Source organism: Gopherus flavomarginatus, chromosome 10, assembly GCF_025201925.1.
Source record: "Gopherus flavomarginatus isolate rGopFla2 chromosome 10, rGopFla2.mat.asm, whole genome shotgun sequence".
Taxonomy (NCBI): Eukaryota; Metazoa; Chordata; order Testudines; family Testudinidae; genus Gopherus; species Gopherus flavomarginatus.
Genome location: NC_066626.1, coordinates 77,712,222 through 77,728,919, shown reverse-complemented (window position 1 = coordinate 77,728,919; position 16,698 = coordinate 77,712,222). Strand labels below are relative to the sequence as shown.

Genomic DNA, 16,698 nt, shown 5'->3' with positions numbered 1-16,698 from the left:
AAGAGAAACGGCAATCAAATAAACAGCGGCTGCAGAAACAAATTAGAGCTTTTGCTGAATATAAGAAAATAATGTCTCTTTTCACCAAAGTCTTGAACAGCAGTTGCAAACAGGCGCTTGAGCCTGAGAAAAGGAGTTGCTTTTTTCGTGTGATTTTTGTCAGCGGGTTTCACCAATTGACCAAACGTTCTAGCAGCCAGACTTTGGAGGTGCAAAATAACACAACAGCAGCTGCAGCAGCAGCAGCAGAGGACAAAGAGGAAGAGATGGTGGCAGTTTCAGAGGGGGAAGGGGGACTCTTGAAACCCACTCAACACCACCACTGCAACGTGAAGAGCCTGCAAGAAATGCCTGGACCCAAAACCCTCTCCAACCTAGTTGAGTTCTTCTGGAAGGACGGCTTTGGTCGCATTCATGAAATCCAGGTACAATTTAGTTAAAATAATGTTTTGATTTACTCTAGGATGTCAGTTAAAAATAAAGTAGCTGCTTCATTAACAAGTTGATCCAGTTAATCCTGCTTGTCATTACAACGTCGTGTTGGTGCTGTTATGATAGAGTTGGGTGTTTGTTTACAGATCCGTGTTCTCCCCATTCAATCTTCATTTAATTAGTGTTTGGCGTGTTAGTGTTAAACCCTTGCTTTCTGCTTTCTTTCCATCAGAGAACAGGATTTAAAACCTGCTTTTCAGCCATAGACAACAGAGTCTGCAAAAAATGCATTAGAGTCTGCTTTAGTGAGAACAGATTTCTGGCTGATTCTTGTGGTGGTGTTTTTTTCAAATCTCTCATCTAGTAATGAGGGCTTTCTCTATCACCCAGAAACCCAGCATCTCGTGGGACTGCCTTTGCATCTTCCTCTTCCTCCCTTTTTCGGGCGATATCTACCCGTCTTCTCAACTTTAGCTGGGGTTTTGGCTGGCACGATTGACTTGTTTAACATTACACGCAGGACTGAAGAAATCCAGCCATCATATTACAGGGCAGGGGGTGCTTATTTCCCCCCTTTGAGGAACACGAGAGGAGTTTTCCTCAGATTTTACCGAAAACCGACCCACTCTCTCCATTTCCAGGACTAGGCAGTGTCAGCACCACAAGGCAGAATTTCTGTGACTTGAAATGAAAATGTGAATCGCAACCTCCCTGAGGCTTGGAGCAGCGTCCACACTGCGCTGTGGGTGCGCACGTATCTCTGTGGGCTCGATTGGGCCGTGCAGCACGTTGCGGGGCGGTTGTTCCCTCAGCTTTTTTCACCTACTTCTCCCCAGAACTCGCTCACAGAGACCATTTTGTCTCAACAATCCCTCGCTCGCACCCCCCCCCCCCCCGCATGCAGACCCTCAGCGGCCGGTTTATGTGCATATGCCCGCGCTGGCTGTGTATTGGCGTGAGGGCTGGCGGGGCTGCCGCTGCTGCGCCGTTTACACAGCCATCCCCCTCAGCCGCAGGCGGGTCATTTGAAACCCTCCCTCCACCCCTTCTGAGGCGGTCGGGGCGGGGGGGGGGGGATGGCAGCGCGCGCCAAAGTTGGAGGTGGAATGGGGGTGGGGGGGGGGACCAAGCCAACGGTCGCGGCTCGCGGGCCCCCAACGTTCCAAAGGGGCTCGCGCTGCCGGAAGGGAGCCAATGGCGTGGCTCCCCGAGACAGCTGCCCTCCCTCCGGCGCCCCCTGTTGGCAGACAGTGGGGGAAGGGGCCCCATGTGTGGGAGGGGGTGGTTGTGTAGTGGGGAGGGGCTGCCCCCCTTCTAGTGGTGGGGGGAGGAGGCTTCCTTGTAGTGGGGGAGAAGTAGGAGCATTGCCAGCAGATGGGGGGAGTGATAATTCCCCTCTGTTCGGCACTGGGGAGGCCACACCTGGAGTATTGTGCCCAGTTTTGGGCCCCCCACTACAGAAGGGATGTGGACAAACTGAAGAGGGTCCAGGAAGGCAACAAAATTGATTGGGGGCTGGGGCGCCTGCCTTAGGAGGAGAGGCTGGGGGAACTGGGGTTATATAGTTTGCAGAAGAGAAGAATGAGGGGGGATTTGCTAGCAGCCTACAACTACCTGAAGGGGGGTTCCAAAGAGTTTGGAGCTCGGCCATTCTCAGTGGTACCGGATGCCAGAACAAGGAGCAATGGTCTCAAGTTGCAGTGGGGAGGTCTAGGCTGGATATTAGGAAACACTATTTCACTAGGAGGGTGGTGAAGCACTGGAATGGGTTCCCTAGAGAGGTGATGGAATCTCTTCCTTAGAGCTTTTTAAGGCTGGGCTTGACAAAACCCTGGCTGGGATGATTTAGTTGAGGTTGGTACTGCTTTGAGCAGGGAGCTGGACTAGATACATCCTGAAGTCCCTTCCAACCCTGATAGTCTATGATTCTTCTAAGAAGAGAGGGGGGAGTGAGTGACTGCAGGCTTGGGGGCCCCTTGGCCACAGCTTGCCTGTGTGCTCACTCATGTTGTGCACACCGTTGTGTGCATACTAAAGCCCCACATTCAGACATGATAAGCCACTCTGAGGTGGGCCAAGCAATGACATAAGCTAGGACAGGTGAAGCACCACATGCTGATGCCAGTACTTAATTTGGGTGGGAGAGGACCAGTGTCTGGAGTGGGCGGCTAAAGAGAAGTCCCAGGGCTCCTACAGTCTAGCCTGTGGGACAAGCAGCCTGGACAATGGGCCATCATCTGATCTGTCTGGGTCAGAGAGCAAAGATGGAATGCCTTGTGGGTTGGGACCTGTCATCTCCATACCCTGCGCCTTCGTGTTTGATAGGCCCCAGCCTGCAACGTGCCACTTTGCACAGTTCCCAGGAGCTGCAGGAGAGACCTGCAATAATTAGAGCATGCTGCCGACATAGCCTATGGAATGTGTTTTTGAAAAGAGGGAGTTCCTCTATCTTTATTTTTTAAGCAGCCACTCTTTCCTATGCTGGGGCTCCATTCCCTCCCATCTGCATCTTCCTCCGACAAGTGGTTTTAGGGTGAGCACCTGCATTTCAAGAAAATAACTGTATGAAAAATACAAGTGTGTGTTTCTTTTTCAGGGATAGGACTTAATGGGTTTTCATGCCTGGTATAAAATCAGACATTTGTAACACAGGGTATTGACCCTTTAGAGTAATTATTGCTTGAAAAAATACTGTTTCTTTTTGTTAGATAACATTTGACTTTAGGCGTCACATAAGGATGGTCTATTACTATACACTACAGGGTGAGATGTCACTGTAGATAGGTTTTGAATTTTCCTGCAGTAGTTACACCCACCATAGGAATCCCTGCTGCCCAAAACAACTTAACCTCAGGCTTTTGCCCAGAGGATAGCTTTCCATCTGAATTCTGGGCTCTCCAGTGGTGTATCCAGCTTTGCTAGGTCAGGATTCAGAACACTAACCCAGGAACCTATCCTTGCAACAAAGTCCGTTGCCAATTCTGTCCACATATCTATTCAAGGGACACCATCATAGGACCTAATCACATCAGCCACACTATCAGAGGCTCGTTCACCTGCACATCTACCAATGTGATGTATGCCATCATGTGCCACCAATGCCCCGCTGCCATGTACACTGGCCAAAAGGGATAGTCTCTACGCAAAAGAATAAATGGACACAAATCAGACGTCGAGAATTATAACATTCAAAACCAGTCAGAGAATGCTTCAACCTGCCTGTTCACTCAGTTACAGACCTAGAAGTCACAATTCTTCAACAAAAAACTTCAAAAACAGACTTCAGCGAGAAACTGCAGAACTGGAATTAATTTGCAAACTGGAAACCATTAAATTAATCTTGAATAAGGACTAGGAGTGGATGGGTCATTACACAAAGTAAAAACTATTTCCCCAGGCTAATTTACTCACACATTCTTGTCAGCTGTTTGAAATGGGCCATCCCAATTGTCACTACAAAAGTTTTTTTCTCCTGCTGATAATAGCTCACCTTAATTGATTAGTCTCGTTAGAGTTGGTATGGCAACACCCATTTTTTCATGTTCTCTCTTGTGTGTGTATATATATATCTTCCTATTGTATTTTCCACTGCTGAGCTTTAGCCCACTAAAGCTTATGCCCAAATAAATTTGTGAGTCTCTAAGGTGCCACAAGTACGCCTCATTCTTTTTGCTGATACAGACTAACACGGCCACCACTCTGAATTCAGAATTTTGTTTCTTTCCTGCTCACTCTTAATTGCTGGGTAGGTGAGAGACCAGCAGTTGAAACTTCCTCTCTTTCTTCCCTGGTTGTTCCCTTGTTACATTCTCTTTGGTTTCTCTGTTAGCTCCTGCTCTGTGCTCTTGCTACATGAGGAAAGAGGCTGTGTGGGGACTGTAGTGAGGGACCATATAGAGAAGGGAGAAAAGGTGTGCTGTGTCAAGCAGTGGCGGAAGCAACAGTCATATGAGTCCCCTCCTTCCCTTGTGGAGTCAAGACAGTGGGGAGCAGGAGAGCTGAAAGGGGCAAAATCCAGTGGGTCATGGGACAGTCAGAGGAAAGTTGTGGAGTTGTTAGACATTGAGGGAAGGGGACCAGAAAGGGATGGAGCAGAAAGAAGGGAAAATCTTGAATTGAGAAACTTCAGAGGAAGAGAGGAGCTCTACACTCTTTGGAGGAAGAAAAGTGAGCGGACACTGAAACCACTGCAGTAGGGAAGGGACTTGCGTGCCCTCTGAAGACACCACCTCTGAAGAAGGCAAAATTTAAAGCATGTACTTCATTTTCTATCAAATTTGATTACTGACTTTACAATAGCAACTGGGTGGGGAGTGACCAAACTCCTTGCATTATAGGTGGAGGGATCAGATGCACTCTAGTCCATAAAAGCAGCAGACTCCTGTGGCACTTTATAGACTGTTAGTCTATAAGGTGCCACAGGAGTCTTTGCTGCTTTTACAGATCCAGACTAACATGGCTACCCCTCTGATTCTAGCTCATAAAGCCTTGTCTAAACTTAAAAGTTTTGCTTCCTTAACTATACTGTCATAGTTCAATTCAAGCAGCAGAAACCCTGCCCTCGTCCAGACTACCCCGCCGTATCGGCGGGTTAAAATCGATTGCTCGGGGATCGATATATCGTGTCTAATCTAGACGCGATATATCGATCCCCGAGCGTGCTTATATCGATTCCGGAACTCCATCAACCCCAACGGAGTTCCGGAATCGACACGGAGAGCCACGGACATCGATCCCGTGCCGTCTGGACGGGTGAGTAATTCGATCTTAGATATTCGACTTCAGCTACGTTATTCACGTAGCTGAAATTGCGTATCTAAGATCGATTTCCCCCCCCTAGTCTGGACGAGCCCCCTGTTATATAGATGCAGTTGTACCAGAGTAAAAGTGCTTATACCAGTATAGCTAGTATATTCCAGTTTGGTGGACAAAATATACTAGACTAGCATAAGGGCTCTATACCACTATGGCTGCACCTATGTTAGGGTTTAACTGTTGGTAAAAAGTCACCGCTGTTAACAACATAAGTTGTGCCATAAATTAAAGTTTGTAAGTGTAGACCAGGTCTAAGAAGCAGCAACAGAGCTGTGATCTTGGGGATGGAAAAGGAGCACAGAAGATAAAAAACGGAAGAGAGGAGAGAGGAAGGGGAAGCTGCTGAGAAAACGCAAGGTATCAGGATAGAAACGTGAAGGATGGAAGGAAACAAAAATCAGAATGGAGAAGAGGGACTAAAAATTCCCAGAAAGGGAAAGGAAAGACAAAAAGGGAAAATTCAAACAAGTTGCTGTATTTTAGAGTAAATATTATATGTTTCTTTCTGTTAAGACCTTAAAAAATAGACTAGAGTAAGACTCCTAAATCTTTAGTGAGGTCAATGGCAGCCGAACTTTAGTCTTCTATTTGTGAATTTCTTGAATGAAGTACTAGTCATTTAAAACAACTGACTCCCCCCGAAAGAAACAAAGCAAAAAATAATGTGTGTGTAAGTACAAGACAGACATCTGAGCCACATACAAAAATTAAATTACAACAGGGTTATACCTACTCTGCAATATATTGCTTTCTTATTAGTGCTAAGACAATTTTTGAAAATAACAATCAAAGAAACTAGAGGTGGAAAAATCCTAAGTAATACATGCCTATATGCTTCTCCGTTTTTTACAACCGCTAAACAATACAGGATTTTCTCCTTTATCCAATACAATTTGTGGAAGGAAAACCTGCAAGAAAAGGTGTGGGGCAGTATATCTTGTGTATTTTTTATTCAGTTTAGAGTCTCACAAAACATTTTACTTTACAAATCATGATGGCCTGTTTGCATATACTCTGTAACTGGATTAATAACACCCTGTTAAATTTAACAACAGAGTGAACATCAGGAATGAATTAATCTGAAACCTCTTGGTAACCATTGCAGCTACTTAAATTATGTTCTTTAAGACACAGAAATGTTCCATATGCAGAAGGGGTGGTGGTTGGTGGGGGGATTTAAGCATTTTTTTACAATGAAGGTTCTGTTCTCAGTAACCTGATTCCAGAATTTAATTGGCCAGAACAGCAGTGCCTACAGCAACTCTGGGTAAACGAAAAGAGTTTTGAGTTCAGTGGAGCTGGAGCTGTTGTATTCCATCTGTAGGTTCAGAGAGAAGGAAAACAAAGGTGACGGGGGAGGGTTTGGACTCTAACAATTCAAATATTGTGTGTGAAGTACAGCATGACATGAGGGAGTAGGGAAACAAGGTAGGATATTTTTAATAATTGTAACAAGAAACAAAAATGGAATTAATGGGTTTGTGACATAAAATATCAAACAGGCCTTTCAGCCATATCTGCAATATACCTGTAATGCAGAAAACACCATTTTGTTTATTATTTTATTATTATTTTTCACAAGTAATGTCCCCAGATGAGCTAGAGGCTGTACAGTCACAATGGAAGGCAAGATTCCCGCCCTGAAGAGTTACCTTCTATTTCTATTATTTGTGGAAAGAACACATATTTCATTAGATTTCACTCCTCAAAATTTAGTCCAAATTTGTCTTTACTGATTTCTAGCATATAAATCTCACCATAAAGAGTATAACTGAATGTACGTATGTTATAAGAATGTAGTACAATGTGTTAAAGAATGATTAATTCTGTCCAAAATTATTACCAGCAATTGAACATCTCATCTGTACAATAGTGGAAGATTAAGGGATACTACTCAAATTAAATTTGCTCTCTCGATGGTGGATTTTTCCAGTCCTGTAAATTGTAAATTTTCTTAATATGAGAACGGCCATGCTGGGTCAGACCAAAGGTCCATCTAGCCACGTATCCTGTCTTCTGATAGTGGCCAATGCCAGATGTCCCAGAAGGAATGAACAGAACAGGTAATCATGAAGTGATCCATCCCCTGTCTAATGGCTAATGGCCATTGGTGGACCTATACTCCATGAATTTATCTAGTTCTTTTTTGAACCTTGTTATAGTCTTGGCCTTCACAAAATCCTCTGGCAAGGAGTTCCACAGGTTGACTGTGCGTTGTGTGGAAGAAGTACTTCCTTTTGTTTGTTTTAAACCTGATGCATATTCATTTCATTTGGTGGCCCCTAGTTCTTGTGTTATGAGAAGGAGTAAATAACACTTCCTTATTTATTTTCTCCACACCAGTCATGATTTTATAGTCCTCTATCGTATCCCCCCTTAGGCGTCACTTTTCCAAGCTGAAAAGTCCCAGTCTTATTCATCTCTCCTCATACAGCAGCCGTTCCATACTCCTAATCATTTTTGTTGCCTTTTTCTGAACCTTTTCCAAGTCCAATACTGTATATATTTTTTGAGATGGGGGGACCACATCTGCACACATTATTCAAGATGTGGGCATACCATGGACATATATAGAGGCAATATGATATTTTCAGTCTTATTATCTATCCCTTTTTTAATGATTCCCAACATTCTGTTCGCTTTTTTGACTGCCGCTCCACATTGAGTGGAAGTTTTCAGAGAACTATCCACAATGACTCCAGGATCTCTTTCTTGAGTGGTAACAGCTAATTTAGACCCCATCATTTTATATGTATAGTTGGAATTATGTTTTCCTATGTACATTACTTCGCATTTATCAACATTGAATTTCATTAGCCATTTTGTTGCCCAGTCACTTGGTTTTGAGAGATCTTTTTGTAGCTATTCGAAGTCTGCTTGGGACTTAACTATCTTGAGTCGTTTTGTATCATCTGCAAATTTTGCCACCTCACTGTTTACCCCCTTTTCCAGATCATTTATAAATATGTTGAATAGAACTGGGCCCAGTACAGACCCCTGAGGGACACCACTATTTACCTCTCTCCATTCTGAAAACTGACCATTTATTCCTACCCTTTGTTTCTTATCTTTTACCAGTTACCAATTCGTGAGAGAACCTTCCCTCTTATCCCATGACTGCTTACTTTGCTTAAGAGCCTTTGGTGAGGGTCCTTGTCAAAGGCTTTCTGAAAATCTAAATATACTATATCCACTGGATCCCCCTTGTCCACATGCTTGTTGACCCCCTCAAAGAATTCTAGCAGATTGGTGAGACATGATTTCCCTTTGCAAAAACCATAGTGTTGCCTATTCCCCAACAAATTATGTTAATCTATGTGTCTGACAATTTTGTTCTTTACTATCGTTTCAACCAGTTTGCCTGGTACTGAAGTCAGGTTTACTGGTCTGTAATTGCCGGGGTCTTCTCTGAAGCCCTTTTTTAAAATTGGTGTCACATTAGCTATCCTCCAGTCATTTGGTATAGAAGCTGATTTAAATGATAGACTACAGATGACAGTTAGTAGTCCTACAATTTCACATTTGAGTTTCTTCAGAACTCTTAGTTCTTCTACACCATCTCTTCTGCTAATGGATTTTTATTATCTATATCTGCTATCTCCTAAAATGGTTTTGTGGCTTCACCTTGGCCTACATTTAGTTCCTAATCTCTCCTCAGGTATATTCAAAATGAATTCCTGAGAGATGGGTGCTTCATTTCAAGACCATCTCCGAATGAAGTTTGTTAATCTTTTTCTATTTGTTGGGAAAGATAGGGCATCGCTCTGTAAAATAATCTCCTAGGAAATCTTTTTGGTAATTTTTTTAATTGTTGAATGTTTCTCAATTCCTCTTTCTTAATTGCCTGCTCTTTGCCTCCAGCTAGTATTCATGGATCACTCAGCAGAGATATCACTTACTAGACAAGTAGAATATCCTCCACCTTTTCTTTTCCACCACGTGACAATGTATGTCTTTTTTGAGTTGTTCGTCATAATAAATCTACTCTAAAATTTGGAGATTTCAATGCAGCGCTGTTGTCCTGGCAGCCCTAATGGCAAAGCCATTAAGTAGACTTTGTAAAGAATAAAAAATGCACTAATTGGTTCATTTATTGGAGAGGGACAATTGAGCCTTTTTTAAATAAAAAAATACAAATTTACTTCATGATTATGCTTCTGACCTCCCTTTACTTCCATCCTTTGTTTTGATATTTTCAGGGCTGATCTTTTATATGAGATCAATATTTTTATAATGGAGCACTGCACAACAGGTTGATATGGGGAAGAACATGTGTCACTCTTTTGGCCATGAGCTTCACATTGCCCTATTCCACAAGTCCTTTCACCTCTTCAGTATTCAGTGTAGCTAGCCTTTTGTGTCTTGTGGAGGTCTGGGGGTCTTTCCAGCCTCAAAGATCCTGCACAGCAGTGACCTCCCCTTCTGGTCATAGTGAGTATTTCAAGAGTGATGATGCTTTCCAGTAACACTTCCAGCTATTGCTCGATTGAAGAGCTTGGGACCTAGATCTGGATCCAACACATGACTACTCACTGTTCTGCCACTAGATCATCAGGCTGGTCTTCAACTCCTGTCTTTCAAGTAATGAAGTATCTTTGAAGATGGCTGATATTCAGAACTATGGTTTGCTCCTGAAAAACTTATTCTGTTTCTAAAGTGCTACCACTGCAGACTCTTCCCTCAGTAGAGTAGGTGGCATTTTATGTCAATGCAAATTGATATGTTCTATGACAAAAGTATCCATTTCTTTTGCCTTTATTTTTTTTTCATAATGTTTTTCTTCTTTGATTTGTTGTTGATGTTGCAGCAAAAACACACCCAGGAGTATGGAAAGATCTTCAAGTCTCACTTTGGTCCACAGTTTGTAGTGTCCATTGCAGATCGAGACATGGTTGCCCAGGTGCTCCGGGCAGAAGGGAGAACTCCACAAAGAGCTAACATGGAATCCTGGCAAGAGTACAGGGATTTAAGAGGGAGAGCTACAGGACTTATTTCTGCGTAAATATAGTCACTTTTTTCTCTTCTTAATTTGTATTATCAAAGCATGTTAATCTTCTGAAGTACCATATAAATCAGCCTAGTGTTTTTTTCATTTAGCATATGATTGGTTCAAGAAGAGTTATCTGCCTCTGAAAGCTTGCATGTAACATGCTTGTGTGTGTGTGGGTGTATAAGGGTAATTGTCCTTGTGAAGCATTCACAGTAATCAGTGATGTAATGTGTTTATGCGAAAGGGAACCAATCTTTTTGTGAGTCATGGCCATTCTCTTACTGTGATGGATAAAATTGCAGTAGCAAAAGGCTTTATATTGTGAAAGCCTGATAATGCATTTAACACTCACATTACACCAAAATCTCAAGGTTAAAATATAGGCCAGAGCCAAAAAAATGGCTCCTTGTTAATACACCTCTACCCCGATATAACGTGACCCGATATAACATGAATTTGGATATTACGCGGTAAAGTAGTGGGGGGGGGGCTGCGCACTCCGGTGGATCAAAGCAAGTTAGATATAATGCAGTTTCATCTATAATACAGTAAGATTTTTTGGCTCCCGAGGACAGCGTTATATCGAGGTAGAGGTGTATATAAGAATTGGAAAAGGTAAAGAGAAAGGCAACAAAAATGACTGGAATATAGAACAGCTTCCATACGAGGAGAGATTTAAAAAGACTGGGACTATTCATCTTAGAAAAGAGCTGAGTAAGGGCTGGGAGGATATGATAGAGGTCTATAAAATCGTGAACGATGGGGAGAAACTGAATAGGGAAGTGTTTTTTACCCCTTCATGTAACACAAGAATGGGAGTCACCCAATGAAATTAATAGGCAGTAACTTGAAAACAAAAGGAAGTACTTCTTCACATAATGCGCAGTCAACCTGCAGAACTCATTGCCAGGGAATGTTGTGAAGTCTAAAAGCATAATTCTGTTCCCTAAAGAATTAGATAAGATCATGAAGGTAGGTCCATCAAAGGCTATTACCCAAGATGATCAGGGACACAGCCCCATGATCCAGTTGTCCCTAAACCTCTGCCAGAAGCTGAGACTGGATGTCAGGGGTTGGATTACTCAATAATTACCTTGTTCTGTTCATTCCCTCTGAAGCATTTGGCAATGGCTACTGTCAGAAGACATGATACTGGGCTAGATGGGCCATTGGTCTAACCTAGTATGGCCGTTCTTATGTTCTTTCTTTGTTTTGCTGAACAATGGACCCATAATGTAAGATTTGGAAGGTGCCACTTAATTATTATTATTATTTATTTCCATTATCATAGCATGTCAGAGTCCCAGTTGTGGACCAGCACCTCATTATGCTAGGCACTGTGCAAACACAGAACAAAAAGACAGTCCCTACCCTAAAAGAGCTGACAATCTAACTATAAGACAAGAGATAGATACAGACAAATGAAGGAGTACAAGGAAACAAAGAGATAATATGGTCAGCATGGTAAGTAGGCTGTGGTCTCAGCACACCAGCAGCCTAACTGTTGTAAATGTCTTTGTAGACCTTACAGGAAAGGAGAGTTTTAAGGAGGGTTTGAAAGGAGGATAATGAATTAGTGTTATAGATGTCTATAGGGAGCTTGTCCCAGGTATGAGGGGCAGCATGAAGATTGAAAGTTTAGCAAATAGGCAACAGAAGTTGCCCTCAATGGCCAGTTGGAGGTGGGAGTCAACCTTTCGATGCTGAATGAGAGAAAATAGGTAGGATGATGATAGGTAATGAAGGGCCTCGAAAGTGAAAACAAACAGCTAATGTTTGATATGATAAAGAAGAGGGAGCCAGTGAAGGGCTTTCCAGAGAGGAATGACATAGTCAAAGCAACAGGCTTGGAAAATGATCTTTGCAGAATTCCGAATGAATATAAAGGGGGCAAAATTGCATATATCAGGGCCAGAAAAAACAATATTACAGTAATGGAGATGCGAGATGAGAGTTGGAACAAAAATCTTAGCTCTGTGGATGGATAGGAGGGCTGTATTTTAGAGATGTTACGCAGAAATAATTTGCAAGACTTAGACATAACCTGAATGTGAGGACCTAGAAAGAGGTCCCAGTTGAAATGATACCCAGGTTATGGGCCAGAGTGATAGATAGAATGGTGGTGTTAGTCCACTGTGATCGAGAAAGGAGGTAGTGTGGAAAGGGTTTTTTGGGGGGAGATTAAGAGCTTTATTTTAGCCATGTTGAATTTAAGCTGACAGCTAGACATCCATAAGGAGATGTCAGAGAGACAGGCTGAGATTTTAATTTGAACAGAGACAGGTTTGGACTAGAGAGATAGATCTTTGAATCATTAGCATAGTTGGATGTGTGTTTGTGGATGAAATTATCTGGAGATGAGGAGGAGACCAGAACTCTGTGGAACCCTCACAGAAAACTGGAAGGGGGATGATCAGGAGCCTCCGAAGGACATGCTGAAGGAATGATTAGAGAGGTAGGAGGAGAACTAGGAGTGGACAGAGTCACAGAAGCCAAAAGAGGATAAAACTTCAAGAAGAAAAACATAGTCATCTGTATCAAAGGCAGCTGACAAGTCAAGGAGAATGAGGATGGAGTACTGGTTCTGAGATCTGGCTAAAAAAAGAGATCATTAGAGACTTCGGTGAGAGTGGTTTCAGTTGAGTGTAAGGGGTGGAAACCAGACTAAAGAGGGTCTAGGATGAAATTGGAGAAGAGGAACTCCAGACAACGATTGTAGATAGTGTGTTCAGTGAGTCTGGAGATGAAATGGAGACGAGAGATGGGGTAGTAGTTGAGAGGCAAGTGGGGTCACGGGTTGTTGGGTTTTTTTGTTTTTTTTTTAAGATATGAGAGACTACAATATGTTTGTATTGTGAAGGCAAAGAGATGGAAGATAGTGAGCAGTTACAGAGATGAGTCAGGTAGGGGATGAAAGTGAGCGCAAGGGAGATCAGGAGATGGGATAGGATGATATCACTGGGGCAAGTGGAGGGATTGGATGAGGAGATCAGAAAAGAATTTGTGCATCTGTGACGAGAGAGGAGGAGGAGAGTTGTAGGAGGAGGAAAGGAAGGCAAGTTGAGGAGTTGGGGAAGGTCACATCATATTTTATCATTTTTTTCCTGATAGAAATCAGCAAGATATTCTGCGAAGAGAGAAGTGGAGGCAGGAAGATAAGAGAGTTTGAGGAATGAGTAAAGGAGGTGAAAAGACAACTGGGATTGCGGGTGGCCCTTTCAATGGGAAAGGGGGGCAAAAGAATCAAGGGTGGAGGAGAGAGAGGAATGGAGTAAAGGGAAGAAAGAGTAGATGAGAAGTCATCAATGCTGGTGGACTGGAAGTCATGGAAAAGCGAAATGACAGTGCATGCAACCTTTTTCTTCCTGAGGGCCCCCTCAAAATGCTATAAAAATTCCAGGGCCCAGCGGGGGACCCTTGAGCATAGGCATAGTTTGACTTCTATTTTGGGGCGGGAAGGGGGCAAGGGCTGGCAGAGCTCAGGCCAGCTCCGCACAGGGGGAGCGCCACCTCCAGCCCGTGACTCACCTCAGCAGGCCACCCAGTCTGTCTGGGTTGTGGGGGGCCACAACCAAAAAATATAAGTCAAAGCGGGGACTCAGCTCAAAAAGTTTGAAAACCGCTCAGGGTGCAGGCAGGGGTAGCTAGGGGCTATGTGTGGGCAGGGAGCTAGCTCAGGTTGCAGGGAGGATAGCTAGGGGTTGTATGCCAGGAGGGCTCCTCCTGTGGTGCCTGCTCCCCAAGGGCTCTGCGAGCCCCAGAACTGGGTCCCCCAACCCAGGTGGTTCTTACCGGCTGCATGTGCAGTCAGAAGGAGATGAGGAGCAGCTGCAACCCCAGGCTCCAGCAGCAGACAGGAATGCCACAGCTGCTTCCGGGGGAATGTAGGGCTGGTGTGATGGACACTTCAGTCCCACAGGAGGGTGGTGTTTCAGTTTCAATTTCAGCCCCACAGAGGGCGCCAGGATTTGGGGCATCAGATTACAGCCATGGGGCCCTGCGGCCCCACGGAAAGGGCTTGCAGACCCCTGGTTGAGAAGCGCTGTTATACACGTTACAGATGTTATACAGACACATTATAGTATCTGAGATGGCATGAGGCTCTCAACCTTTCCAGACTTCTGTACAGGAGTCTGATTTGTCTTGTGTACTTCGTTTCACCTCACTTCAAAACAGCTTGCTTAAAAAATCAGACATAAAAATACAAAAGTGTCACTGCACACTATTATTGAAAAATTACACACTTTCTCATTTTTATCATATAATTATAAAATAAATCAATTGGAAGATAAATATTGTACTTACATTTATGTGTATAGTATACAGAACAGTATAAACAAGTCATTGTCTCGTATGAAATTGTAGTTTGTACTGATTTTGCTAGTGCTTTTTATGTAGCCTGTTGTAAAACTAGGCAAATATCTAGATGAATTGATGTACCGCTTGAAAGACATCTGCGTATTCCCTGGTTGAGAACCACTGTTCTAAATTATGTAATTCTTAATGTATTAATGGTCTGTCTTGAACTTCTCATACTGTAGGTTGTTAGATCTCAAAAAGTACCATTTCTCACAGAAAGTAAACTTTTCTCTCAGAAAACTTCCCCTAGATTTGGAATAAACATAACTGGGCTTGATATACCAATAACAGGATTTGGTATATTAAATCAGACCTGTGGTCCATGAAATCTGATTATGCTGGATGTTTTTGGGAGAAAAACACCAAATCTGTATAAAAGAAAATAAATTAGCAAAGATAAATGTATATTTAAAATTTAATTTTAATGAGAATACGTGTGATACTTTTGCAAACCAGAATCTCTGTTTTGTTAGTCAGGTACTCTATGTATTTAGCAGGTGTGACTAACAATTATCTGAAGGCACTTCCAGGATACTGAGATAAAGTCTTAAAGCTCTAACCAGTACACATTAATTAACATACAAACTTGATCGCGTACTGTAACAGTGAGGTGAATTAGACAACGGAATGACTTGCCACCTTCAGTAAATATAGAATAAGAAACATAAGAACATATTACTTGACAGACCAGTATCCACTATACTCCTTTCCAGTAGTGATTTCAGTTTCACCAATGAATTTGTTTATCACTTGCTAATGAGAGACTCTTATTTAATTTGTGAACTTCCTGCCCAGCTAATGATTGTCAGGAAGAATTATATGTAGATATTTTAAATTATTTCTTCTAGGGAAGGGGAACAATGGCTAAAAATGAGGAGTGTACTAAGGCAGAAGATCCTGAAACCCAAGGATGTGGCTGTTTTCTCTGAAGGAGTCAATGAAGTTATCACAGATTTAATTAAGAGAATCCACACGCTCAGGAGTCAAGAGGAAGATGGGGAAACAGTGACCAATGTTAACAACCTTTTCTTCAAGTATTCCATGGAAGGTGAGAGACAGATCATATAATATCTGGAAAGAAAATTAATTCTAAACCATGCGATAACAATTAGGCATTTTTATCATAAACTGCCACTGCCACACTCAAGCTAATTTAAAACAATCAGAGGGGCTTGATACTACAAATGCTTCATTTAACCAGCGTCTATCTAAATTCTGTCTGCAGTTTCAACAGGGAAAAGTATTTTTCTTCAGTGCCTACATCTGCCTAACTGTGGAGTTCTTACACTTTCTTCAGAAGCATCTGGCTACTGGTGGAGACAAAGATACTTGACTAGATGGCTCTCCAGTCCAATCAAATATAGTGATTCCTATGTTCTTATGTAACTGTTATGTAGCATGGTTTTTATGCATTTAAACATTTGTTTTATTCCTTTCCCATATCCGATTTTCAGCAGTGAGTTATTAGTTTTTGTTTTAAAGTTTCATGTGATTCTTTAACTAACATTGCATGAACTAGAGAGACAAGGGGAGTGAGGTAATATCTTTTATTGGACAAACTTCTGTTGGTGAGAGAGACAAACTTTTGAGTTTACACAGAGCTTTTCTTCAGATCTAGGAAACTTAGAGTGTCACAGCTAAATACAAGATGGAACAGATTGTTTAGCGTAAGCAGTAAACACATATTTGCAGGGATCCTTCAAAGTGAAGTGGCCTGTTGACACCCTTCCAGTCATAGGGAGGAAAAAAAGTGGTGGTGGGAAGCAACTGGGAAGGCTTGTTAGTGGGTTATAGATTGTTGTAACAAGCCATAAATCCTGTATCTCAATTCAATCCATATTTTTTAGTGTCTAGCAAAGTTATGAACTTAAGCTCCCAGGCTCATCTTTTGAAATGTTGTGCAGGTTCCCTTTGAGGTTGAAGACTGATAGATTAGATATAGAGCGATCGCTTTATGAAAAGTGTTCACTCACAGGTGATAGGATATTTTTATTTTTTATCATTTTCCTGTGTGAGTTCATTGGAGAGTGTAATGATTGTCTGGTATCACACACAGTTTCTGTTGGGGCATTGAGTACACTGGATGAAATACACTACATGTT

At 42.5% G+C, this 16,698-nt stretch overlaps 2 protein-coding genes across 3 annotated transcripts in view; one reads left to right on the top strand and one right to left on the bottom strand.

Moving 5' to 3' along the window:
* Nucleotides 1–8,301, bottom strand: part of TMEM169 (transmembrane protein 169) — a 254,139-nt gene extending 245,838 nt beyond the window's left edge. The window contains exon 1 of the mRNA XM_050917160.1: nucleotides 8,289–8,301. The gene's annotated coding sequence lies outside the window, so the exon portion shown is untranslated. The remainder of the gene's footprint in view (nucleotides 1–8,288) is intronic.
* LOC127030464 (cytochrome P450 27C1) overlaps nucleotides 27–16,698 on the top strand; it is a 41,081-nt gene continuing 24,409 nt past the window's right edge. The window contains exons 1-3 of one of the 2 annotated variants that reach the window (XM_050917074.1): nucleotides 27–425; nucleotides 10,055–10,245; nucleotides 15,445–15,644. In XM_050917074.1, the coding sequence (XP_050773031.1) occupies nucleotides 72–425; nucleotides 10,055–10,245; nucleotides 15,445–15,644 (745 nt within the window). In that variant the 5' untranslated portion in view covers nucleotides 27–71. The remainder of the gene's footprint in view (nucleotides 426–10,054; nucleotides 10,246–15,444; nucleotides 15,645–16,698) is intronic. The other variant, XM_050917075.1, reaches the window with a different exon arrangement.